A 21,428-nucleotide genomic window follows, 5' to 3' on the forward strand; every position below is an offset into this window, starting at 1 on the left:
TTTTATCTAGTCCAACTCTCAAATTCATAGTTCATCAGATCTGGGCATGGTTAAAAAAGGAAGTCTGCATCCGGATTTCACCTTTTATTTAGTAGGTGGAAGGCCTACATGGTCCGATACTGAGTGTCGTGCCCCGCTCATATCACGTGTGCTTCACCGATACGTTTTGAACGCACTAGTAATTGCCTTAAAATGCTCATGCATGTACCCGATATCCATCGTATCCGTATAGCGTACATGTCCCCATCTGAAATAGTGGGTACCAATAAAAAAACCGTCTACCCTCTTCCCAGACCCTATACACCCCATCCTCCATGTCTCCCTCCTCTCCCTGTTTTTCTCTCCACACCTTTCGCCAGTTGCAACACTTCTCCCCGATCATTCCTTTTCCTTTCTTCCCATATTCTTCCCGAAGACTGCATTTAATAAGTTCGCTTGAAAGGAGGAACGGGCTTGCACTCAGCCTCGTCAAGAGTGTTGGCAATAACGCCTCGGTATTTGAGCTCGACGTCGGGGGAGTTGGGATCATGCTGGAAGGAAAGGGTGTGCTTCATCCACTCCTCGCTAGAGATTATATATTAGCATGGGCTTGCAATAGAGCTACTGAGATCAACGTGACTCACTCGTTACGCTCGGGGTAGTCCTCTCGGGCGTGGGCACCTCGAGACTCCTTCCTAGCAGCAGCTGAAACGACAGTCTGCATGGCGTTCTGCATAATGTTCCTAAGCTCGAGGGTCTCAATGAGGTCGCTGTTCAAACTATTAGTACATGTGATGTGAGAATAGCAGATGGAAGATGACGCACGAGTTCCAGATCATACTCCTGTCCTTGATACCGACCTGGTCGTAAGACTTGTAGACTTCCCTCATCTTAGCAACACCCTCGTCCAAAGATTGTTGAGTTCTATAAAGACTTGTCAGCGACTGCGCTATTTCCTCAGGAAGGCACAGCTACTTACCGGAAGACGGCGGCGTCGGTCTGCATTGTCTTCTGCATGTTCAACCTGATCTGGGAAGTAGGCAAAGGACCGCTAGCATTCCTAATCTTGTCAAGATCCTCAATAGACTCCTTGCCAAGCTCGGGGTTCATAGGCTTATGAGGAGTGTTGGGGGCAAGAGTTTCTTTAATGTGGTTTGCGCAAGCACGGCCAAAGACGACAATGTCGAGCAAGGAGTTGGCACCGAGTCGGTTAGCACCGTGGACAGAGACACAGGCGGCTTCGCCGGCGGCATAAAGACCGGGAACGACCTTGTCGTTGCCTTGCTCATCGATGGTGAGGACTTCGCCGGTGTATTTAGTGGGAATACCGCCCATGCTGTGGGCCTTGTCAGTGAATTCCAAGGGCGTTCAAAAGGGATGGCTCACTTATAATGGACAGTAGGCAAAACTGGGATAGGCTCCTTGGTAACATCGACACCGGCAAAGATAGCAGCGGTCTCAGAGATACCAGGCAATCGTTCGTGCAAGACTTCGGCAGGCAAGTGACTGAGTTGGAGGAAGATGTGGTCCTTCTCGGGGCCGACACCTCGACCTTCTCGGATTTCGAGGGTCATGGATCGGGAGACGACATCTCGAGAAGCAAGGTCCTTGGCGGTGGGGGCGTATCGCTCCATGAATCGCTCACCCTCAGAGTTGACGAGGTAACCACCCTCACCTCGAGAACCTATCTGATGTTAGAACATTGTACAAGATTGTTGTCAAGACTTTAACTTACCCTCAGTGATAAGACAACCTGCGCCGTAAATACCAGTAGGGTGGAACTGAACAAACTCCAAATCTTGCAAAGGCAAACCAGCCCTCACGGCCATCGCGTTACCGTCACCGGAACAGGTGTGGGCAGAAGTACAGGAGAAATACGCTCGGCCGTAACCACCTGTAGCCAAGACAGTCTTGTGGCTTCGGAATCTGTGTAGGGTACCGTCCTCCATGTTAATAGCAAGCACACCAACACACTCGCCATCCTGCATGAGAAGGTCGAGAGCAAAGTACTCGATGAAGAAGTTGGTATTATGTCGGAGAGATTGACCGTACAAGGTGTGGAGAATGGCGTGACCAGTTCGGTCGGCGGCGGCAGCACATCGGTAGGCCTGACCACCCTTACCGTACTTGAGAGACTGACCACCGAAAGCTCGCTGGTAGATCTTGCCCTCCTTGGTCCGGGAGAAGGGCACACCGTAGTGTTCAAGCTACGAGCAGTTTAGCAAGATCTTTTGCTGCTAACATCGCCTAGAAACTCACTTCGATAACAGTGTGAGGGGCCTCCCTACACATGTAGTGGATAGCATCCTGGTCACCTAACCAATCAGAACCCTTGACAGTGTCGTACATGTGCCATCTCCAGTCGTCCTCCGTCATGTTACCGAGAGCAGCGTTGACACCACCCTGAGCGGCGACAGTGTGGGATCGAGTGGGGAAAAGCTTGGTGATACAGGCGGTCTTGAGTCCACCCTCGGCTGTGAGAATGAAGTTAGTAAGGTCATGTAATCAATGTCTCTCCGCAAGTCGAAACGATTTGCCCAGGCTGCAACCGAGATTTATGGGGAGTTTTTGAGCAGAGTTGTGAATTATGCACATGTTGCAATCACGATCGCCTGATGCCCAGAGGAACCCAATCCGTCTCTCTAAATCCACAACAACTAGTTCAAGGTTACACCACGGACACATCCGTTGACCGCATCACGTTTGCGGGCTTCAAACTTTTTCCATCGACAGGAGAGAGTCACTCACCAAGACCGAAAGCAGCTCGCAAACCGGCACCACCAGCACCGCTAATCACCTGTCAGCCTTCCAACCCCGACTTGCACGTAAGGTGGCCGTGAAGACGACGGGAAACGACTTACACAACTACAGCGTCAAACTCGTGGTCGATGATTGGGTATCCCTTTTTCTGGCCGAAGTTCTACTTTCCGCGTGAGCTACATCGTTCTTCCTGCTTTCCTTGCGCTTCCTTTTTCCTTCCATGCTATCTCCCGCCGTTTCCCAGCGCCAGTAAGTGGCGGAGGAGACGGGTGCTGTCAATCGATGTTTTGGGCATGACTTACGGGAGCTTCTGTAGCGCGGGCTGTCTGGGAAGCGACGACATAGTTCCTTGCGAAGTTGTTGCGGAGGGGGCGGGCGAGGGCCCTTGTACGAGAGAGGGCGAGCATGGTGAGTGGTGAGCGGGGGAGAGGGGGAGTGCTGACTGGGATTCTCTTACAAAGAGCTACGTATAGAGCGAAAGTGGAGTACAGAATAGCAGCCCGCCAATTGTGCCTCCGGATTCACCCGACATTTAATCCCGACACGCGCCGACAAACACCTTGACCAATCACAGGTTAAGCACCAGTCAGCAACCACTGCCGCAGTTAGTACAGCGACATATGCATACGTCTGAAGACCCTCGTACGAAAGTGTGCATTATATCAAATTGACACAGTAACTGGCGCGGTGCACACTTATTAGTCTCCAACTCAGTTCGAGAAAACTTGGACAAACCCGGTCTGGAGGATTGAAAGACGAAAAAAGGAAATTCTTCATACAACTCATAACCACTCTTCGGATTAAGACGCGTCTCATACCCGGGCGGCAATGGCTAAACACCTGTAAAGTAAAAATCGTCTGTAAAATAAACGATTTCCAATGATTAGTAGCGTTCGACCAACACATCGCCTTCAAACTGACCGAATTACATAACTGACCCCTCTCTCTGAACGACGAACGAGATTAAGCATAAACGCACAAAAAGCAGTCAGGTCCTCGTTACATGGTGACGGAATGAAGTCATCTTTTCTATCTGAGACCAAAATCGGTCATGTCCGCCGGTCGGTGCGCCACTGGCGGTCAAACGCCGAGTCCCCGTGGTTGAGACGGGATCAAATGGGACTTAGTGAAAATCCGATAGGCGAACCCAACAGCTGGGCGAGAGCTGCTGGAGCTGGCCCAAGTCCCGAAGTGTCATACTCTAAGTCCTTCCTATAAAGTTCATGTTTAGGAAGAGAATTCTTTATCTTTCTTCTTTTTCAATCCCTTTGTACACAGTCCCAGCCCACAGTTATTCCTGTACTTTTCAGACCAACCAGCGCCCTTCTACTCTCCTCAAACGCGTACATTCGCTCGCTATGTCCTTCCCGCCAGTGCAGCCCGCCGACAATGGCATGGCGGTCGTTGCTCCCAATCTCGAGTCTAACCCTACCACTGTTGCGTCCCACGCCCCACAAATTGCCGTCAAGGATGAAAATGATAGTATGAGCGAGGATGAGCAGCCTTTGGCGAAAAGCAAAGCGAATGGAGCGAGGAAGAGAGTCGAAAACAGCAGTGACGAGGAAGAGAAACCTCTCGTGAGTTTGTCGTAACCTGGTTTTTACGCTTCAGGTGTCGAAAACCAATGTGTCATGTGCGTAAAAGACGTTATTCGAGACCCACCGGACTTGTGATGATATCATCCCATGTCGGTCAACGTTTTGGTGTATCACTCAACTATGGCGCTATGGCGGCGGCGAGCAGCTACCCAGAAGAAGGGGTTGTCTATGATGTGTCCTATGCTTATGGACATTGTACTGACGAATATTGTAGAGCAAAAAGCCCAGAGCCAATGGTGTCAACAAGAAAAGGGTCGTCGCCAGCAGTGATGAAGAAAGCGATGTTTCACCTCCTGCTAAGGTGAGACGCGTTTCGACCCACGCATTTCCGACCAGAATGTTGCTGACGCGCCGTTTCGACATCCAGAGGCCTGTTTCCAAGCAATCCAAACCTGCCACCCCCGATTCTGAATCTGATGACGATCAACCTCTCGCCAAGAAGGCTAACGGACTGGCCGCATCCAAACGTCAGGCTAAAAAAGCGGAGGAATTATCAGAAGAAAGCTCGGAGGAAGAAAAGCCTCTTGCGAAGGTTGCCAAGAGGGTATCAGCAAAGAAGATGAAGAGCGAGACTGAGGACTCTGAGGAAGACCGGCCTCTTGCAAAGAAGAAGGCTCCTGTTAAGCGTGCTCCAGCAAAGAAATCGGCGAAGAAGGAACCTAGTGAGAGTGAAGAGGATGAGAAGCCTTTAGCGAAGAACGCTAGAGGGAAGGCCAAGGCGGCGACGGTGAAGGAAGAGAAAGGTAAGAAGACAAAGAAGGAGAAAGAGTGGGTATATTCATTATGCTTCATCGGAATGTTCTAACGTTATGCATAGAGAGGAAGAAGAGGAGGAAAGGTACAAGTGGTGGGAACAGGATGCTTTGGGTGATGGGTCATCCAAGTGGACGGTCCTTGAGCACAACGCTGTTCTCTTCCCTCCTCCTTATGTTCCTTTACCCAAGAACGTGAAAATGAAGTACGATGGTAAGTCTTTTGCCTACTCTGATTTATCCTATGACTAAAACCCAAACGCAGGCGTCTCACTTACCCTCCCTCCCGAGTCTGAAGAAGTCGCCGGTTTCTTCGGTGCCCTCCTTGAAACCGACTATGCTCAAGATGCCAAATTCCGTGAAAACTTTTTCCGAGACTTTAAGGCTATCGTCGAAAAATATCCACCCAAGGAGGACGTCAAGGTTAAGAAGTTGGAAAAGTGCGATTTTAGACCGATGTTTGAGTACTTTGAAAAGGAGAAGGAGAAGAAGAAGGCGTTGACTAAGGAAGAGAAAAAGGCGTAAGTCTGACGTTCTAGATTGGACAGAATGAGACTGACGATAAAAGGTCAGGATTAAAGCGGAGAAGGACAAGCTTGAAGCACCGTATCTCTATGCGAATGTTGATGGAAGGAAGGAAAAGGTCGGCAACTTCCGTGCAGAACCTCCTGGATTGTTCAAGGGTCGTGGTGAACATCCCAAGAAGGGTACTGTCAAGGTGAGTTCAATAGTTTTTATCGCTGGTCTTTCGCTGTTTCCTGACGTTTCTGTCCATAGAACCGTCTCCGACCTGAAGATATCATTATCAACATTGGCAAAGAAGCTCCTATCCCTGTGCCCAACATTCCCGGTCAGTGGAAGGGTATCCAGCATGATAACACAGTGACTTGGCTCGCTCATTGGAAGGAGAATGTCAACGGTAACGCCAAATACGTCTTCTTGAGCGCTGGTAGTGCGTGGAAAGGTCAAAGTGATCGTGCCAAGTTTGAAAAGGCCCGTGAGCTTATCGTGGGTCATTATTTCTCGCTCCTTTTTTTCAGGCTACTAATGTTGATTTTAGAAACATGTCGACAAAATTCGAAAAGACTACACTGCCGACCTCAAATCCAAAGTCATGGCTGACCGACAACGTGCCACCGCCCTGTACTTTATCGATCGTCTGGCTCTGCGAGCGGGTAATGAAAAGGGTGAAGATGAAGCGGATACTGTCGGCTGTTGTTCTCTGCGATACGAACACGTGACGCTCTCTCCACCGAATACTATCATCTTTGATTTCCTCGGTAAGGACTCGATGAGGTTCCATCAGGAAGTCGAGGTCGATCCGCAAGTGTTCAAGAACATAAAACTGTTTAAGGCTGATCCGAAGAAGAAGGGTGACGATATCTTTGACCGACTGACCGTAAGTATATTGTTAATCAATGGGATGCCGCGCAGAGCTGACGATCGTTTAAGACCACTCTTCTTAACAAGCACCTCAACAGCATGATGCCTGGTCTTACCGCCAAGGTTTTCCGTACCTACAACGCCTCATGGACTTTCCAAGAACAACTCAAAAACACACCTAAGAACGGAACTGTAGCCGAGAAGATTGCGGCGTACAACACTGCCAATAGGGATGTTGCCATCTTGTGTAATCACCAAAAGAGTGTCAGCAAGGGTTTTGAGGGCAGTTTTGCCAAAGCCGAGGATAAGATTCGTGCCCTCAAGTATCAGCGTCTCAAGCTTCGTCTCCAACTTTTTTCTCTTAACCCCAAGATTAAGAAGAAGCATCCCGAGCTTGCGGAGGATGAGTCTGATGTGGATGACGAATTTATGGAGCGCCACGAAGCCGAATTACTCGAAAAAGCTTTGGAGAACGCAAAGAAGAAATGGGATACGGATAATGTCAAGCTTGAAGGGGATGGGAAGAAAAAGAAGACGAAGGGAGAGTTGGATGAGAGGTTGAGTGAGATCAAGGCAGAGTTTAAGGAGTTGAAGAAGGAGAGGAAGGCTAAAAAGATTGATGCCAAGAGAGGAGGTAAGCATTTTCTTTGATCATGCTGTTGAAAATGCTGATAAAAGTGAACAGCCACGGAGGAGAAACTTCTTGCTCAGGTCGCCAGGATCGACGAACGTATCGCTACCGCCAAAGTCCAGCTTCAAGATCGAGACAAGCTCAAGGATGTTGCTTTGGGCACATCCAAGATTAACTATATCGATCCAAGACTAACTGTCGCGTGGGCGAAGAAGTTTGATGTTCCTCTCGAAAAACTGTTCTCCAAAACCCTGCGAGAAAAGTTCCCTTGGGCTGAGGCGGAGGCTGGACCGGACTGGGTTTTCTAGATGGGGTGCACGTGCTGGGGATCCGGGGATCCGGTGTGGGAGTGGGAGTGGTATCGCATACTTTCATATAGGCTTTTACACAAAACAATGGTCTTCTCGGTTTGCTGCATGCATATGTTGTGTTTTACGTTGGGCGGTACAGTCGCTGTTGATCACTGGCAAAGTCTGAACGACAGAAGTGACGGGAAAGAAGGCTCATTAAAAATCCAACTTTCATAAACGAAAGGGGCACCTTTTCAACGATCTTTCATGCTTCTCTACCTGTTAGTCACCGCGCTCAATATAGCATGAGGATTAGCTGGTAATGATTGATAATTTAAGGGTACTGTTTCGCCTGTATTTCTCCGACAATAGGAGTTTCTATAACTTCCCTTTTCTTTTCCTTCTCTCAACTTTAGCTTTCCTTCGAACTTGCCATCTCACTGGATAATATAATTATGCAGACCGCATTTTAGATTTCATTGATTTGTGTTCCTGATCCGCCACTACTGTCCGTCGCTTGTAGCTTGCAGTATCGATCATCCGAGACCTTTCACGAGTCACGTTTCCCTTGTTTCCATTGCAATCACCATTACCTTCCGTATCCTATTGTAGGGGAGAGCGATCGTTAGACACAGGCTGCAGCTATAACTCTTGTATCGTCGTTTAGTAAGGACCCTTCGGACAGAAACGCTATGAATGCTTTCGCTCTTATAGTAATACCTGTGATGATCATCAAGGCGACTACTACATACATTAACTATACGTTATGTTGGCTGACAAAAAAAACAGGTGCCACCTTAGGTTCAGACCTTGCTCTTCTTTTGCTCTTTCATCGCTGCAATCCTCTGAGCATGATATTAGTTGGGCTACGTATTAGAGGCTAAAAATGACTCACAGCCTTCCTCTCCTCTCTCCTTCTAGCCATTTCTTTTTCCTTCTCCTCTTTGCTCATATTCGCCAGGCTGGGCTGAGGCGTCCCTGTGCCATTACCAGCCTTGACGGAAAGTTGGGGCGAACTTCTTTCACTAACTGGGGTTGAGTCGATTTGCCCCCTCTCTGCGTCAGTCGTATTAGCTTGAGAAATAAGCACAGGAGATTTAGCACTTGAAAGAGACGACAGAGCAGGGCTGGATGGTATGAGAGGCGTAGAAATAGAGGAAGCAAGCTTGACAGGTTCGGGTGCGTGGGTAGGGATAGAAGATGTTGTGGAAATTGCAGTAGAAAGGGTAGGTTTACTGCGAAAAGCGGCAGAAGTGGTTATGTTTGTACTAGTAGGTTTGGGTTTGGGGGCTGAAACATAGTATGGTTGCGGCGGTGGTACTACAACCTCCGGAACGGGGGCAGATTCGAAAGCAGCTATTCCAGGGAATCAAGGATTAGCGTACAGTCAGAAGGATGACGTGTCGAACAAGAAATACGTACACCAATCATCGTCATCAGCATTAACATCAATCAAGTCGTCCGTCCCCCAAGCGTTGCCGCCATCCTCTTCTTCCCATTCGCCAGCAAGCTGATCCGCCAGACTCTTCCCGGGCGCTTTCTTCGCGCCCCCCAACTTCATTCGACCATTAGTCCCTGACAAGCTGGAACTGGTGGTAGTTCGGCCAAAGGTGTTCACAGCGCTAGATCGAGGAGAAGCGCTTTTCAGAGACGAAGACGCAGATGCCGGTCTGAAGATCTCCTCGCTGACTCGTGAAGAAGCTGGTGCAGCTGGATTGGAGCTATCGGTACTGAACTTTATCGTGGGGGCAGAAGCACCAAAGCCCCCAGGCATGCCAGAGCTGTTCATACTGGAATGAGCTTCACTTGTCTTGAGCTGCTTGCCCAAGCTTGAGATGGCCCACCCAGCAAGGGCCCCAGCAGCGCCAGCGGCACTGTTGACGGCTCCTCCCTGGCTGCTTGAGATCGAAGCAGAAGTAGTGGTGACAGGACCTTGCGAGGAGGTTTGATCAGGTGGTAGGGCAGATTCCGGCTAACGAATATTGTTAGCGGACAGATGCCTATACATGGGAATCGATACTGAGCAACTTACCATGTCTTTAACCATATCTGTCAACTTGGAGACAAACATGTTCATAGCCTTGAATGCCTGATCTCTCACCAATCTAGACCGATAATCAGCTTACAACTTCTGAGAGCTTTTACGACCACAGTAAACACACTTTTCCTTGTCCACCAACGTAAAACTCATATTCGGAACCACCTTGCCCGCCAAATCTTCTCTATCAAAACACTCGACGCTGGCCATTAGCGCCATCAAACCCGCGACTCTAGCATGTACAAAAGGATCCTTCAAACTTCTCGCAAAGGCTGGTACAAGCACCTTCTTCTTCGTGTTATGGCCCAATATGGGCGCGAGGCGGCCGAGAAGGATGCATGTGTTTGTTCGTATAGAGGGCTCGGTGTCCATTTGCATCTTGGCGAGGACCCGGAGGAGGTCGTTATTGAGAATGCGGTCAGAAAGCTGTATGGATTCTGTCAGCGGGTACTCTGAACACAGTCGAAGGGAAAATATCACCTTAGAGGCCAACGGATAGACCGCTCTGACGGTGGCTTCTCTGATGACGGGGACTGTATCGGCGAAACCAGTGATCTGAATATGGTCAACCTAAAATCACTTCCCCACACCTATGAGACGTACAAGATTTGGCCAAATCTTCTCTGTCACTGTCTTGTTATCCAGCTTGTCAACGTACTCATTCAAACCTTCCAACAAAGCCATCCTCGTACCCCTATCAGGACTGGTATACAATCTGACCACTGGATCGAGGACCATCTTCGGATAATCGGAAGAAGGAACGAGCTTGCCCAGTTCAAGAACAAGAGGAAGCATAGCCGACGATGGTGCGGTTGGGAGGGATAAGGAGTGAAGGAGGGACGGAAGGATTTTATAAGTGGTAAACGGTCCTGGGAGTGTACCAGCTTGGTTGGCCTCTTTGATGATTCGCAATAACGAAAGTTTGTCACTCTCAGATTGCAGCTCGAAGTTGTCCAAACCATTGACGAGGCTGACAAGCGGGTTGGATGCCCAGAAACCAGCCTTTTCGGCTTCGTCGATGAAAGATATTGTAGTCAACCGAGTACGAGGATTAGGATTAAGCATTCGCTTCCATAACGGGAAGAGAACTTTGGGAAGTGCGCCGGAAGAAGAAGGTGTAGGCTGTGACGAAAGGGGCGGTAAGGGAGAATGAGGGTTATAAAACGTAAAGAGAAGGATGGCAAGAAGGTAGGTGTCGTGTTGGGCAGGATCGGTTCTATCGTTCCATTAGCATTGACCGGCATAGAAATGAATCCACTGACTCTCTTAGAGCACTCCATCCATCCTTTCTGACTTCAGGTGCACATCTTTCACCAATATCACCTGGGGCCACACCTCCTAGGCCCCATAATATACCAGCATCATCTTTACCTGTCAGCAGCTCGAATCCCGCTAGGCGCCATTCGAGGGAGGGAGTGACGAAGATGGAGGTTGGAAGAAGATAGGAATGATGTTGGGATAGAGGAGGAGAATTGAGGAAAGCAAGGGCGGACTAACTATGGCGTGAGCGAGAGGCCGGATTTGGGGCTAAAACAGTATGAACTCACTGAAAGGCTCCTTACACCCCACCCGATCCAGTTCTCTTTGCCTTTCGCCCTACCAGAGCCTGACGCAAGAGCACCTCCAGTCTCCCAGTCCCTCAAAACCCCTTCTAGTGGGCGCACGCGTTCGGTAGCAATGTAAATATGTGTCTCCGTTTCTACAGAGTCGATATATTTTATGCTACGCAGCATCAGCTACTGCTTCACACAGAGACATTGCACACTTACATGTCAGGGTGTCTTATTGTGCGGAGCTTTTTGAGAGCATTTTTTGCCAGTTGGAACAGCACTTTACGGTCCTTGCTGCCGGGCTGAAAAAGTGGAAGGGTCGAATCATAGATGAACAATGTTAAGGGAGTACCATCGTCCTGCCGGAATCGTCAGCCCCAACGCAAATCAGACACAAAGATATACACTTACACGTTTAACACCCTCTCTGATCTCCCAAATAGAACTATGGCTATCGAGCCCAGGTATACGTTCGCCAACTGAAAATGGGAACGTGACACCGGTAGACTGGAGTACCGAAGTGGTGATGGATTTGAGATAATTCATGGTGGATTTATTCGCTCTTTTGGCTGGTGTAGTCTGTTTAATCTGTTTAATCAGACTCCCTGTCCTTGTTGTATCCACCAAGCTGTCGTCGTCGGAGCTGATATGGCTGCTCGACCTTCGCGTCACGAACGATATCAATGTGAGCTCGAAGGCACTCGGTCGCGTTCGTCGATGACAGCAATCAATAGCCACAGTTACGTAACCTTTCGATTTGCGATTTTATTTTCGTGTTGTCTATAGACTGCGTTTTCTGCGAGTCGGAATTTGGACTGTCTTGAGCCACAAATACTCTTGGCGGGTCAACCACGACACATTCCACAGTTCAGTGGACCACGTCAGTCCACATACGCAGAATCAGCACATCTGTATCTCCTCATCTCGTTTCAAACAGGAAAATCCGTCAGAAACTGCTCAGGTAAGTTAATTTCTTTGGCTTGCTCCGCCCGATATTGTTAACGCTTCTTAGCATGCTCGTCCTCCCCGGATCTTCTGCGATCACTTCTTCTCGAAGAGCTACCCTCCTCAAGCTTTTCCAGTCGGTCATCCCCTCTATCACTTCCGTCGATGCGGTGCATCTCCACTTTGTCAACCCTACTTCTGACGAAGCCGAGTCACTCCTTGCCGATACCCAGTCTGCTGAGCGAGATATCCTCAACGCCCTACTCGCTTATGGCGACAACGAGCAGCTCAACTCTACGAAGGCATTTGTTGATGCTGGCATGAAGGGTGACGTGTTTGCGCTTTACGTGCTCCCTCGTGTCGGCACCATTTCCCCTTGGTCTTCTAAGGCCACCGACATCGCCAAACTCTGTCGTCTTGCTGGCCACGTCTCCCGTCTTGAGCGTGGTGCGCTCTATCTCTTCACTTCAAGTGAGAGTATTAGCCTTCTGGAAATGCGACACCACTTGCACTTTATCCATGATCGTATGACTCAGCTCATCCACACTGCTTTGCCACCTTCTGCCGCCGTCTTCCCTCCTACACCGCCTAACCCTTCCGCTCTTATCTCCGTGCCTATTCTCGGTGCTGAAAACCCGCATGCCGTTCTCGGTGAGGCCAATGCTCGACTGGGTCTCGCCCTCTCTGAGACTGAAATCCCTTACCTTGTCGAGTCTTTCCTGGCCGCCGGTCGTAACCCCACCGACGCTGAGCTCTTCATGTTCGCTCAAGTCAATTCTGAGCACTGTCGACACAAGATCTTTAACGCCAAATGGACCATTGACGGTCACGATCAGGAGAACAGCTTGTTTGGTATGATTCGAAACACCGAAAAGGCTGTCCACTCCAAGGGTACTCTATCTGCCTACGAAGACAACGCCGCTGTCATGGAGGGTTACGAGGCTCCTCGATTCGCTGTCGGAGGCAAGGGCGATGGATGCTACACTTCTCAAATTGAGAAGAACCCTATCCTCATCAAGGTCGAGACCCACAACCACCCCACTGCCGTATCTCCTTACCCTGGTGCCGCCACCGGTTCAGGTGGTGAGATCCGTGACGAAGGTGCCACTGGACGGGGCTCACACCCCAAGGCCGGTCTTGCCGGTTACACCACTTCGGACTTGCTCATTCCCGACTTCATTCAGCCTTGGGAGTCTGACATTGGCAGGCCCGCCCACATTGCTTCCGCCCTTGACATTATGATTGAAGCTCCTCTCGGTGCCGCTTCCTTCAACAACGAGTTTGGTCGCCCCGCACTTGGTGGTTATTGGCGTACTTGGCTCATGGCTGTCAAGGACGCTGAAGGCAAGGAGGAATGGAGGGGTTACCACAAGCCTATTATGATCGCTGGCGGTTTGGGTAATGTCCGGCCTCAGTTTGCCCGCAAGGACAAGATTACTCCCGGGTCCAAGGTCATCGTTCTCGGTGGCCCTGGTATGCTCATCGGTCTCGGTGGTGGTGCCGCCTCTTCCATGGCTTCCGGTGCTTCTTCCGCCGACCTCGACTTTGCCTCAGTTCAGCGAGAAAACCCCGAGATGGAGCGACGATGCCAGCAAGTCATTGATGCCTGTATCTCTCGAGGCGATGGTGCCGGTAACCCTATCGAGTCCATCCACGACGTTGGTGCTGGTGGTCTTTCCAACGCTTTGCCCGAGTTGGTGCACGATTCTGGTTTGGGTGCCGTTTTTGAGATCCGAGATGTCCTCGTTGACGACCCCTCCATGTCCCCCATGGAGATTTGGTGTAACGAGTCACAAGAGCGATACGTTCTTGCCGTCGCCACCGAGAACCTTGCCGCTTTCGAGGAGATTGCTAGGCGAGAGCGATGCCCCTTCTCCGTTGTCGGTACCGCCACCGAGGAAGAGCGTCTCGTTGTCACCGACCGACTTTTGGGTGATAACGTCATTGACATTTCCATGTCAATCCTCTTTGGCAAGCCTCCTAGGATGCATCGAGAGGCCCAGACCATCCACCCCAAGCGAGATGCTTTTGACTCTTCCCTCTTTACCTACCTTCCCGCCTACGCTGGTGCTCCCAAAACATCCCTCATGGCAGAGTCTATTAACCGTGTTCTCCGCTTGCCTTCTGTCGGTTCCAAGTCTTTCCTGATCACCATTGGTGACCGAACTATTACCGGTTTGGTGACTCGAGATCAGATGGTAGGTCCTTGGCAAGTTCCCGTTGCCGATGTCGCTGTCACCCGATCTTCTTATGGTTTCGATGTCGTCGTCGGTGAGGCTATGTCCATGGGTGAACGAACTCCTCTCGCTCTTCTCAACGCTGGTGCTTCCGCCCGTATGGCCATCGCCGAATCTCTTACCAACCTTGCCGCTTCCTCCGTTGCCGACATCTCCCAGATCAAGCTTTCCGCCAACTGGATGTCGGCCGCCAACCACTCTGGCGAAGGCTCCAAGCTCTACGAGGCTGTCCAGGCCATCGGTATGGACCTCTGTCCTAAATTAGGTGTTGGTATTCCCGTCGGTAAAGATTCTATGTCCATGTCTATGAAGTGGCCCGGAGAGAAGGGCGAACAGAAGCAGGTCACCGCACCTTTGTCTTTGATCGTCACTGCCTTCGCCCCCGTTGACAACGTTGAGAAGACTTGGACTCCTGTTCTCAGGACTGACAAGGGTGAGACTGTCCTTGTGTTCATTGACCTCGCCAGGGGTAAGCAGAGACTTGGTGGTTCTGCTATTGCTCAGGTGTTCAAGCAATTGGGTGCCGATGCTCCCGATGTTGAGGAGGCTGCCGATATTCGTGCATTCTTCCACGCCGTCCAGGCTTTGAAGAAGGCTGAAACTGTCCTTGCCTACCACGACCGATCCGACGGTGGTTTGCTCACCACTCTTGTTGAGATGGCCTTTGCTGGCAGATCTGGTATTGAGGTGACCGTTGATGCTATCAGCTCTTCAGGCGACGCCGTTGCCGCCTTGTTCAACGAAGAGCTTGGTGCCGTCATGCAAGTCAAGGTCGACGAACTCTCCGCCTTTAGCGACGCTTTTGTCAAGGCTGGTTTCCCCACTCAGCACATCCACGTCATCGGCAAGGTCCTCGGTCGAGAGAACCAGTCAGTCTCCATCATCCACAAGTCCGACGCAATCTACACTGGTACTCGAGGCCAGTTGCAGCAGCTCTGGGCTGAGACCTCTTACAAGATTCAGGCCATGCGTGATGAACCTACTGGTGCCAAAGAAGAGTTTGACGCTATTCTTGACGATGAGGACCAGGGTTTAATCTACAACGTCCCCTTCAAGTATCTTCCCGACGTCACTGACGCCAACCGACTTGCTTCCCCTCCCAAGGTTGCTATTCTTCGTGAGCAAGGTGTTAATGGTCACATTGAAATGGCTTGGTCTTTCCACGCCGCTGGTTTCGAGGCTATCGACGTTCACATGTCTGACATCATCTCTTCCAAGGTCTCACTCTCTTCCTTTGCCGGTATCGCCGCTTGTGGTGGTTTCTCCTACGGTGACGTTCTCGGAGCCGGTAACGGCTGGGCCAAGTCTGTCTTGCTCAACCCTACCGCCCGAAAGGAGTTCGAACAGTTCTTCCAGAGGGAAGACACTTTCGCCTTGGGTGTATGTAACGGCTGTCAATTCTTTGCTCAGTTGAAGGAGATTATCCCAGGTGCTGAGCATTGGCCCATCTTCAAGGCTAACCGCTCCGAGCGATTCGAAGGCCGTGTCGTCAACGTCAAGGTCTCCCCCGAAGCTGCCAAATCTAACATCTTCTTCAGCGACATGGCCGACGCCATCGTTCCTATAGCTGTCGCTCACGGTGAAGGCCGTCCATCCTTCGTCACTGGTTCCCTCGCCGGGCTCAACGAAAACAACCTCATTCCTCTCCGATATGTTGACGGTAACGGCACTATTGCCACTACCTATCCCAAGAACCCCAACGGTGGTCCCGAAGGTATCGCTGCTGTCAGCACACTCAATGGTAGGGTGTTGGCTGTCATGCCCCACCCCGAACGAGTGGTCACCAGGGAAAGCTTCTCTTGGTTCCCTGAAGAGATGGGCAAAACTTGGGAGGGCAAGGGTCCTTGGTTCAGACTGTTCCAGAACGCCTACAAGTTTGCGACTGAGGGAAAGCAATAGAAGATTGAGCGCGCAATAGTGAGTCGATCTTGTCTTTATCCATTTCATCTGTGAGACATACTGATTTCAGCTTTTTCATCAGATAATAAGTTTGGTTTGAGATAAGCAAGGCTGGGTTGTGAAATTTTGGGACTAGATGGTGTTTTCACGTCTAAGGTGAGTCTTCGTTGGTACAACAATCACATCGATCTGATCGCTGATCAATTGCCAGTCTCCGATTGTGTTCTTGAAGAAAATGGTTGTCTGCAAGAATTCAGAACTAAAAAAACGAAAAAGATCACTTCAAGTATGTATATGTAAAGTTCATTTAGCTCTTGCTAACACTGGCTTTTAGGTTGTTTTAGTCAAAGACAGTTGCGAGGTTAAGAGGACCGACCAGGAAAAATCCATGTTAGATTTGTCACTCACACAAAGAAAAAGATTGTCTCAGTTTTGGTTTCGTTTGGTTTGAACTATGCATTGGGAATATTTATGATCGAAATCACTCAGATCATATCCTGCTGTTTATGTCATCTACTATATGCTTCGTAAATGTCCATCTCCTATCATATCGTGGATATGATAAATGCAATTCACTCGTCTACACTCTCCGCTTATGCCGTTGCCTTTTTTGCGCCCTTTTTACCCCTCTTTTTGCTCTTAGTCTTCAAACCCATCTTCTCTCTCGCCTTTTCTCGAGCCTCTTCTCTCCTCTCCTGGTCTCTTTTAGCCTTCATTGCCGGTGTCAAAGGAATATCCTCCTCGCGCACACCCACTCCACCAACTGATGCTCCGCGAATTCGAATACGCCCATCAGAAAGTGTTTCGGTAATAACGGGCGATGCAGCAGGGCGGTATTTAAACTCTTCGGAATATCTAAGATTTCAAGGCAGGCTCGTCAGTTTTCTTGTCCTTGATAGTGCGTTAAACGCTATGAACCCAACTTACCGACTGGCATAGATCACCTGTGGCTTCTTGCTCATTCCTCGTTTACCGAGATAGATAGAAAGCCAACCCATCGCGATAATTGCAAGGATCAAAAACATACGCTTCCACCAAGCAGGAGGTGGTCGGTTAAATTCAGCTTGGTATCCGCGCAGACGCTCTTGGTACTCTTCATCCTCGTCGCCAAAAGGATGATTAGGACGAGGGGGAAAGGTGGTTTGCGATGTAGAGGGGGAATTCGACCTAGAGACAGGAGGTGATTGTGAGGGAATGGGCTGATATGAGTTGCTAGACATGGTGCAGGCAGGTTGGCTGATAAAAGAAGTAAAGCAAAGCAGTGAGATTTCTCCGACTTCGCGTCCTTCAGTGTGAAAGCGGTGTCCAAGGTTGCTGCAAGTTCGCGATCTCAACGCGTCGCATATCGATTAGAAAGTTCCAGCATCCCTATTAATTACAAGCTGTCCCATCATATTACAAAAGCAATTAGCTCTTCAAATACAGAATGGTTAATTAAAAACCTAATGGGAGTAGAACAGATGGTTTGTTTGTCCCGATCTCAGTGCGTTAAAAAAAGACTCCATTGTAGTTACGTAATTATTCCACGCAATCATCAGCCACGGCGCGGTGCTGTCATGATGGCCCTATTCATTCATTTATTCGATGTCTTCTTTCCTTCACTCAAGTCTTGTCAATCCACCATGGTATGTTCCGGAGCCATATTACAGTAGCCTATGTGCTTATGGCCCCTCATACAGTCCGCTCAAGCATCAAAACCCGTTCCTGTGGAGACTCAGCATGAGGACATGATCGTTAGTCTAGCCTGTGCCATGCCTTATATCCTGTTTCTGACCAATTACTCTCATCAGCACGATGCACAGCTTGACTATTATGGAAAGCGACTTGCCACATGCTCCTCTGACAGGACTATCCGAATTTTTAACGTTATCAAGGGAGAAGCAAAGGGTGAACCTGTGATCCTTAAAGGGTATATTGTGTTGATTTCCCTCTGGCTTGGTATGCTGATGAATTATCGCCATAGGCACACCGCCGCCGTCTGGCAAGTCTCATGGGCCCACCCTTCCTTCGGGTCAATACTTGCATCTTGTTCTTACGACGGGAGGGTTTTCATCTGGAAGGAAGTTGGACAGGGGCAAGGCAAGGGAAGCGGTGGAGAGCTGCAAGACGGCTGGGAGAGAATCAAGGAACACACATTGCATACCGCGAGCGGTAAGTCCAAACTGACGGAGGATAGGCTAATTCTGTAGTAAACTCGATCGCTTGGGCTCCTTATGACTTGGGACCAATTCTTGCTTGTGCTTCTAGCGATGGCAAGGTCTCCGTTCTCAGCTTCCAAAGTATATCAGTTCCCGCAGCAGTTGAGTCTTATCGCTAATTACCCTCAAAGACGATGGATCTATAGAGGTCAACATCTTCCCTGCCCACGGCACCGGTGCCAACGCCATCTCCTGGGCTCCCAGCGTCCTCTCTACCGTTTCAGGCGTAAGCCGCTCCCAACAGCCATCCAACTCTCTCGCTCCTCAAAAGCGATTTGTTACCGCCGGCTCTGACAACCTCATCCGAATCTGGGGATTTGATGAAGAGCAGAAAAAATGGACCGAAGAGGAGACCATCAAGGGTCACGAAGACTGGGTCAGGGATGTCGCTTGGGCGCCGAACATTGGTTTGCCGGGGATGTACATCGCGTCTGCTTCTCAGGTAATTAATTATTCTGAATGTGGAGAATATTTGGTCACTCACGCAACTTTACTCAGGACCGAACCGTGCTTATCCACTCCCGCCCATCCCCCTCCTCTTCCTGGACATCCGCTCCTCTCCTCCCCAGCCTTCCCCAATCTCAGGACCCTCATTTCCCCGATGCCGTCTGGCGTGTTAGCTGGTCACTCGCCGGAAACGTTCTCGCCGTCAGCTGCGGTGATGGTAAGGTCAGCTTGTGGAAGGAAGGTGTTGGAAAGGGATGGGAGTGCGTCAGTGATTTCTCGAGCTAGATTGATCAATACGATGTAGCTTTAAACGATCAAAGAATGTAATGATGGCTGCATGTGTTGCAGAAGCCCAGCAGATTGTAAGGAGACATACAGTGCATGCATTTGGAGGTCAGATAACAACAGATCTATAGACAAATGACCCCGGTCCATAGGAATGGGACGCAGGAGTTGTTTGTAGAAGCAAGGAATGTTTACTTGTGGTATAAAGCAGAATAGGGTGCGAAGATGATAAAAAAGGCATTCTCCAGCCCTTGCAAGGATACCCTATATAATAGTTCTTTTCCGTCTCTGCCATAATCGCAGAACGATTCTATGACATCCATGATCCTGGCCATAACTTCTACAATAAAATGCAGGGCCTCGTCCGATCCCCTCAACTAGATCGTCAGAAAGCGACCCGTCAATACTGGGTAAGGCAGACCATCATCCATGGGATGATGCCGGTTGTTGTGGTTCTTTTTTGCATGCTGTTGCAACCTATATTGACTTTTAGCGAAGTACTATAACAGTAACGAATGGCGATGAACGAATGCCCAAAAGTCCCCGAGTTTGCAGCGAGCTTTTACCCCCGATGCATGGAACAGTCAACAAAATTCAGTCATATCACGACTAGTAAGTAGTAGGCTCGACAACACAAGCCCCTCGACGTAGACCGACCTCCTCGGACCTCGTCCTTGTCGGAGACCGAACGATGTCCGTCGAGGGCTTGTGTCGAGCCTAGTACCATATCACATCATGATCTACTCAAGGCCCAAAACATGGGTGACGTCATCGATGGTTATTCGCTCGCTGTTTCTTATGCCGACCGCTGCCGGCGTTGAGTCGCACTTAGTTAGTGTATGCGCTACGATGAATGCTTTCGGTCTTTTGACTCGAAGAGAAATAAACAGTTCAGCCGTCTATTCAGATGTCTGAAGCCTAATCCTTTTAGGATCCATACAGATACACTTCGTGATTCGCCGTCCTTAAACATTCGGTATTGAATTGCGCCCAGATACGCAATACTTCTGCAGTGCTGCGGTCAATCTTGAGCCTGCGCTTCTTATTACGTATATCTTCCACTTATAACAACGTTCTCGGCCGATGATCCCCAGAAGATTCCCAGCACTTCCCCAGAAGGTTTACAGACCATTTGAAAGCTTTGACCATTACATCCCTCTCTTCTCAAGAATCCATTCTAGTACTGGTCGACAGTTCCAAAGGGCATCTGCGCAACAAACCGACGAAACTCCAACTTCCTGGCCAGCCAACAAGCAGAAGCTCGATATGCCTTCTGATAGCAAAAAAGGGGAAATCAATCGTGAATAATTTCCATGACCATTTATATCAGAACAAGAGTTTACATCCATGACATTCTTAGCAGGACCAAGTGCCGGCGATGTGGATAAGTATCTCAACTCAAAAATCCTTTCCCCATCTTTTGGGGGCGACCCCATATTCAAGCGTATTTCAGCACGGGCACAACAGGCCGGTCTACCAAACATCGCTGTCTCCGCGCAGCAAGGGCAGCTCCTCACGATTCTTGCCCTCTCCATCCGTGCTGAACGAATTTTGGAAGTCGGTACGCTAGCCGGGTACTCTACCGCCTGCCTCGTCAAAGCTTTGCCCAACCATGGACAAATCGACACCCTTGAAGTCAAACCCGAACACGCTAAGGTCGCTCAGGAGAATTTCATTGACGCAGATTTGTATCCGTTCCCTAAGATCCATGTGGGACCGGCGATTGAGACTCTGAAGAGGATGGAGACTCCAGATGAAGGGCCTTATGATTTGGTATTCATCGATGCTGATAAGAGCACAACCCTCGAATATTTCCTGGAGAGTATGCGGCTCTTGAGAAAGGGGGGGTTGATCATTGTTGACAACGCTGTCAGGAGTGGAAGGTGAGTACCTAGACTGTTATCATGGCACTGCTGAACTCGAAACTCGACTCTTCGCAGAATCGCCAGCCCGGAAGAAGACAGCAACCCAGATGTTGCAGGTATGCGAAAGCTGTACGACTGGGTTCATGGGGATGATGGAAGATCTGTCTTGATGAATGTGACCCAAACAGTGGGAGACAAGTTCTGGGAGTAAGTCTTTGTTTTTGATGTCTCCTTATTCGAAGAGGATGACAAGGAGTTGACGCAATGTCTTGGCGTATAGTGGGTTTGCAATTGCTATTAAGCTCAACTAGCGTAGCACCGAAAGATGGCAAAAAAGTGAGCTGGGAGATTGAGCAGATCTCAAAGTTGTAGGGATGATTAAGACTGTTAATGGAATGCACCCTTTTGCGAATTGACCGAATATTGCGTTTTGAATCCAATGAGTCATGAAGACAGCGCCTTGCAAGGTTATTAGGGCTGAATTGTCATTCAGTATGGGCTGTGAGCTGATATATAATGGAACGGCTCGAATAACGGAGTCCTTTGGCGTTGTGCCGTCGAGCGTCCGACA

At 49.6% G+C, this 21,428-nt stretch overlaps 7 protein-coding genes across 7 annotated transcripts; 4 read left to right on the forward strand and 3 right to left on the reverse strand.

Annotated features, from left to right (window-relative positions):
• Positions 1-185: 185 nt before the first annotated feature.
• On the reverse strand, positions 186-3,190 carry CNI03270 (succinate dehydrogenase flavoprotein subunit precursor, putative). Its single transcript, XM_572631.1, has 10 exons — positions 3,042-3,190; positions 2,841-2,899; positions 2,728-2,768; positions 2,239-2,453; positions 1,715-2,186; positions 1,366-1,663; positions 959-1,315; positions 805-903; positions 624-749; positions 186-564 (listed from the first exon to the last, which is right to left on the reverse strand). The coding sequence occupies exons 1-10, from the start codon at positions 3,144-3,146 to the stop codon at positions 423-425; spliced, it is 1,914 nt and encodes a 637-aa protein (XP_572631.1). The 5' UTR covers positions 3,147-3,190; the 3' UTR covers positions 186-422.
• Positions 3,191-3,912: 722 nt separating this feature from the next.
• Positions 3,913-7,533, forward strand: CNI03280 (topoisomerase I). The gene is made up of 10 exons (XM_572925.2): positions 3,913-4,316; positions 4,552-4,638; positions 4,705-5,105; positions 5,155-5,303; positions 5,355-5,610; positions 5,663-5,807; positions 5,867-6,097; positions 6,150-6,488; positions 6,542-7,106; positions 7,158-7,533. Exons 1-10 carry the CDS (start codon positions 3,963-3,965, stop codon positions 7,409-7,411), a joined length of 2,781 nt encoding a protein of 926 aa, XP_572925.2. The 5' UTR covers positions 3,913-3,962; the 3' UTR covers positions 7,412-7,533.
• Positions 7,534-7,765: 232 nt separating this feature from the next.
• Positions 7,766-11,638, reverse strand: CNI03290 (cytoplasm protein, putative). Its single transcript, XM_572630.2, has 11 exons — positions 11,393-11,638; positions 11,201-11,340; positions 10,979-11,153; positions 10,694-10,923; positions 10,035-10,647; positions 9,912-9,986; positions 9,556-9,857; positions 9,426-9,498; positions 8,816-9,365; positions 8,289-8,749; positions 7,766-8,238 (listed from the first exon to the last, which is right to left on the reverse strand). The coding sequence occupies exons 1-11, from the start codon at positions 11,525-11,527 to the stop codon at positions 8,197-8,199; spliced, it is 2,796 nt and encodes a 931-aa protein (XP_572630.1). The 5' UTR covers positions 11,528-11,638; the 3' UTR covers positions 7,766-8,196.
• Positions 11,639-11,795: 157 nt separating this feature from the next.
• CNI03300 (phosphoribosylformylglycinamidine synthase, putative) lies at positions 11,796-16,539 on the forward strand. Its single transcript, XM_024657860.1, has 5 exons — positions 11,796-11,942; positions 11,994-16,080; positions 16,145-16,218; positions 16,274-16,348; positions 16,397-16,539. Exon 2 carries the CDS (start codon positions 11,995-11,997, stop codon positions 16,060-16,062), a length of 4,068 nt encoding a protein of 1,355 aa, XP_024513532.1. The 5' UTR covers positions 11,796-11,942; position 11,994; the 3' UTR covers positions 16,063-16,080; positions 16,145-16,218; positions 16,274-16,348; positions 16,397-16,539.
• On the reverse strand, positions 16,494-17,398 carry CNI03310 (hypothetical protein). The gene is made up of 2 exons (XM_572629.2): positions 16,990-17,398; positions 16,494-16,917 (listed from the first exon to the last, which is right to left on the reverse strand). Exons 1-2 carry the CDS (start codon positions 17,280-17,282, stop codon positions 16,656-16,658), a joined length of 555 nt encoding a protein of 184 aa, XP_572629.1. The 5' UTR covers positions 17,283-17,398; the 3' UTR covers positions 16,494-16,655.
• A 263-nt stretch (positions 17,399-17,661) lies between these two features.
• On the forward strand, positions 17,662-19,105 carry CNI03320 (vesicle budding-related protein, putative). The gene is made up of 7 exons (XM_024657861.1): positions 17,662-17,687; positions 17,742-17,795; positions 17,853-17,971; positions 18,026-18,213; positions 18,252-18,341; positions 18,392-18,702; positions 18,759-19,105. Exons 1-7 carry the CDS (start codon positions 17,685-17,687, stop codon positions 18,990-18,992), a joined length of 999 nt encoding a protein of 332 aa, XP_024513454.1. The 5' UTR covers positions 17,662-17,684; the 3' UTR covers positions 18,993-19,105.
• Positions 19,106-19,869: 764 nt separating this feature from the next.
• CNI03330 (O-methyltransferase, putative) lies at positions 19,870-21,275 on the forward strand. Its single transcript, XM_572625.2, has 4 exons — positions 19,870-20,292; positions 20,353-20,875; positions 20,933-21,064; positions 21,138-21,275. Exons 1-4 carry the CDS (start codon positions 20,076-20,078, stop codon positions 21,166-21,168), a joined length of 903 nt encoding a protein of 300 aa, XP_572625.1. The 5' UTR covers positions 19,870-20,075; the 3' UTR covers positions 21,169-21,275.
• Positions 21,276-21,428: the final 153 nt, after the last annotated feature.

The sequence above is a fragment of the Cryptococcus neoformans genome (assembly GCF_000091045.1).
Source record: "Cryptococcus neoformans var. neoformans JEC21 chromosome 9 sequence".
NCBI lineage: Eukaryota > Fungi > Basidiomycota > Tremellomycetes > Tremellales > Cryptococcaceae > Cryptococcus > Cryptococcus deneoformans.

What these genes read in the sequence shown, in the direction of transcription:
- CNI03320 (XM_024657861.1), top strand. An exon ending in CACATTGCATACCGCGAGCG is followed by an intron (nt 18,214 to 18,251) that starts GTAAGTCCAAAC and finishes CTAATTCTGTAG; the next exon opens with TAAACTCGATCGCTTGGGCT. An exon ending in ACATCGCGTCTGCTTCTCAG is followed by an intron (nt 18,703 to 18,758) that starts GTAATTAATTAT and finishes AACTTTACTCAG; the next exon opens with GACCGAACCGTGCTTATCCA.
- CNI03330 (XM_572625.2), top strand. Translation starts at nt 20,076, where the DNA reads ATGATCCCCAGAAGATTCCCAGCACTTCCCCAGAAGGTTTACAGACCA. An exon ending in CAAAAAAGGGGAAATCAATC is followed by an intron (nt 20,293 to 20,352) that starts GTGAATAATTTC and finishes TGACATTCTTAG; the next exon opens with CAGGACCAAGTGCCGGCGAT. An exon ending in GTGGGAGACAAGTTCTGGGA is followed by an intron (nt 21,065 to 21,137) that starts GTAAGTCTTTGT and finishes CTTGGCGTATAG; the next exon opens with TGGGTTTGCAATTGCTATTA.
- CNI03280 (XM_572925.2), top strand. Translation starts at nt 3,963, where the DNA reads ATGTTTAGGAAGAGAATTCTTTATCTTTCTTCTTTTTCAATCCCTTTG. An exon ending in ACGAGGAAGAGAAACCTCTC is followed by an intron (nt 4,317 to 4,551) that starts GTGAGTTTGTCG and finishes CGAATATTGTAG; the next exon opens with AGCAAAAAGCCCAGAGCCAA. An exon ending in ACTAAGGAAGAGAAAAAGGC is followed by an intron (nt 5,611 to 5,662) that starts GTAAGTCTGACG and finishes ATAAAAGGTCAG; the next exon opens with GATTAAAGCGGAGAAGGACA.
- CNI03270 (XM_572631.1), bottom strand. Translation starts at nt 3,146, where the DNA reads ATGCTCGCCCTCTCTCGTACAAGGGCCCTCGCCCGCCCCCTCCGCAAC. An exon ending in CCCGCGCTACAGAAGCTCCC is followed by an intron (nt 2,900 to 3,041) that starts GTAAGTCATGCC and finishes CGCGGAAAGTAG; the next exon opens with AACTTCGGCCAGAAAAAGGG. An exon ending in GCGAGCTGCTTTCGGTCTTG is followed by an intron (nt 2,454 to 2,727) that starts GTGAGTGACTCT and finishes TCATTCTCACAG; the next exon opens with CCGAGGGTGGACTCAAGACC.
- CNI03300 (XM_024657860.1), top strand. Translation starts at nt 11,995, where the DNA reads ATGCTCGTCCTCCCCGGATCTTCTGCGATCACTTCTTCTCGAAGAGCT.
- CNI03310 (XM_572629.2), bottom strand. Translation starts at nt 17,282, where the DNA reads ATGTCTAGCAACTCATATCAGCCCATTCCCTCACAATCACCTCCTGTC. An exon ending in CAGGTGATCTATGCCAGTCG is followed by an intron (nt 16,918 to 16,989) that starts GTAAGTTGGGTT and finishes TTGAAATCTTAG; the next exon opens with ATATTCCGAAGAGTTTAAAT.
- CNI03290 (XM_572630.2), bottom strand. Translation starts at nt 11,527, where the DNA reads ATGAATTATCTCAAATCCATCACCACTTCGGTACTCCAGTCTACCGGT. An exon ending in ACGTTGGTGGACAAGGAAAA is followed by an intron (nt 9,499 to 9,555) that starts GTGTGTTTACTG and finishes TTATCGGTCTAG; the next exon opens with ATTGGTGAGAGATCAGGCAT. An exon ending in CAGATATGGTTAAAGACATG is followed by an intron (nt 9,366 to 9,425) that starts GTAAGTTGCTCA and finishes AATATTCGTTAG; the next exon opens with CCGGAATCTGCCCTACCACC.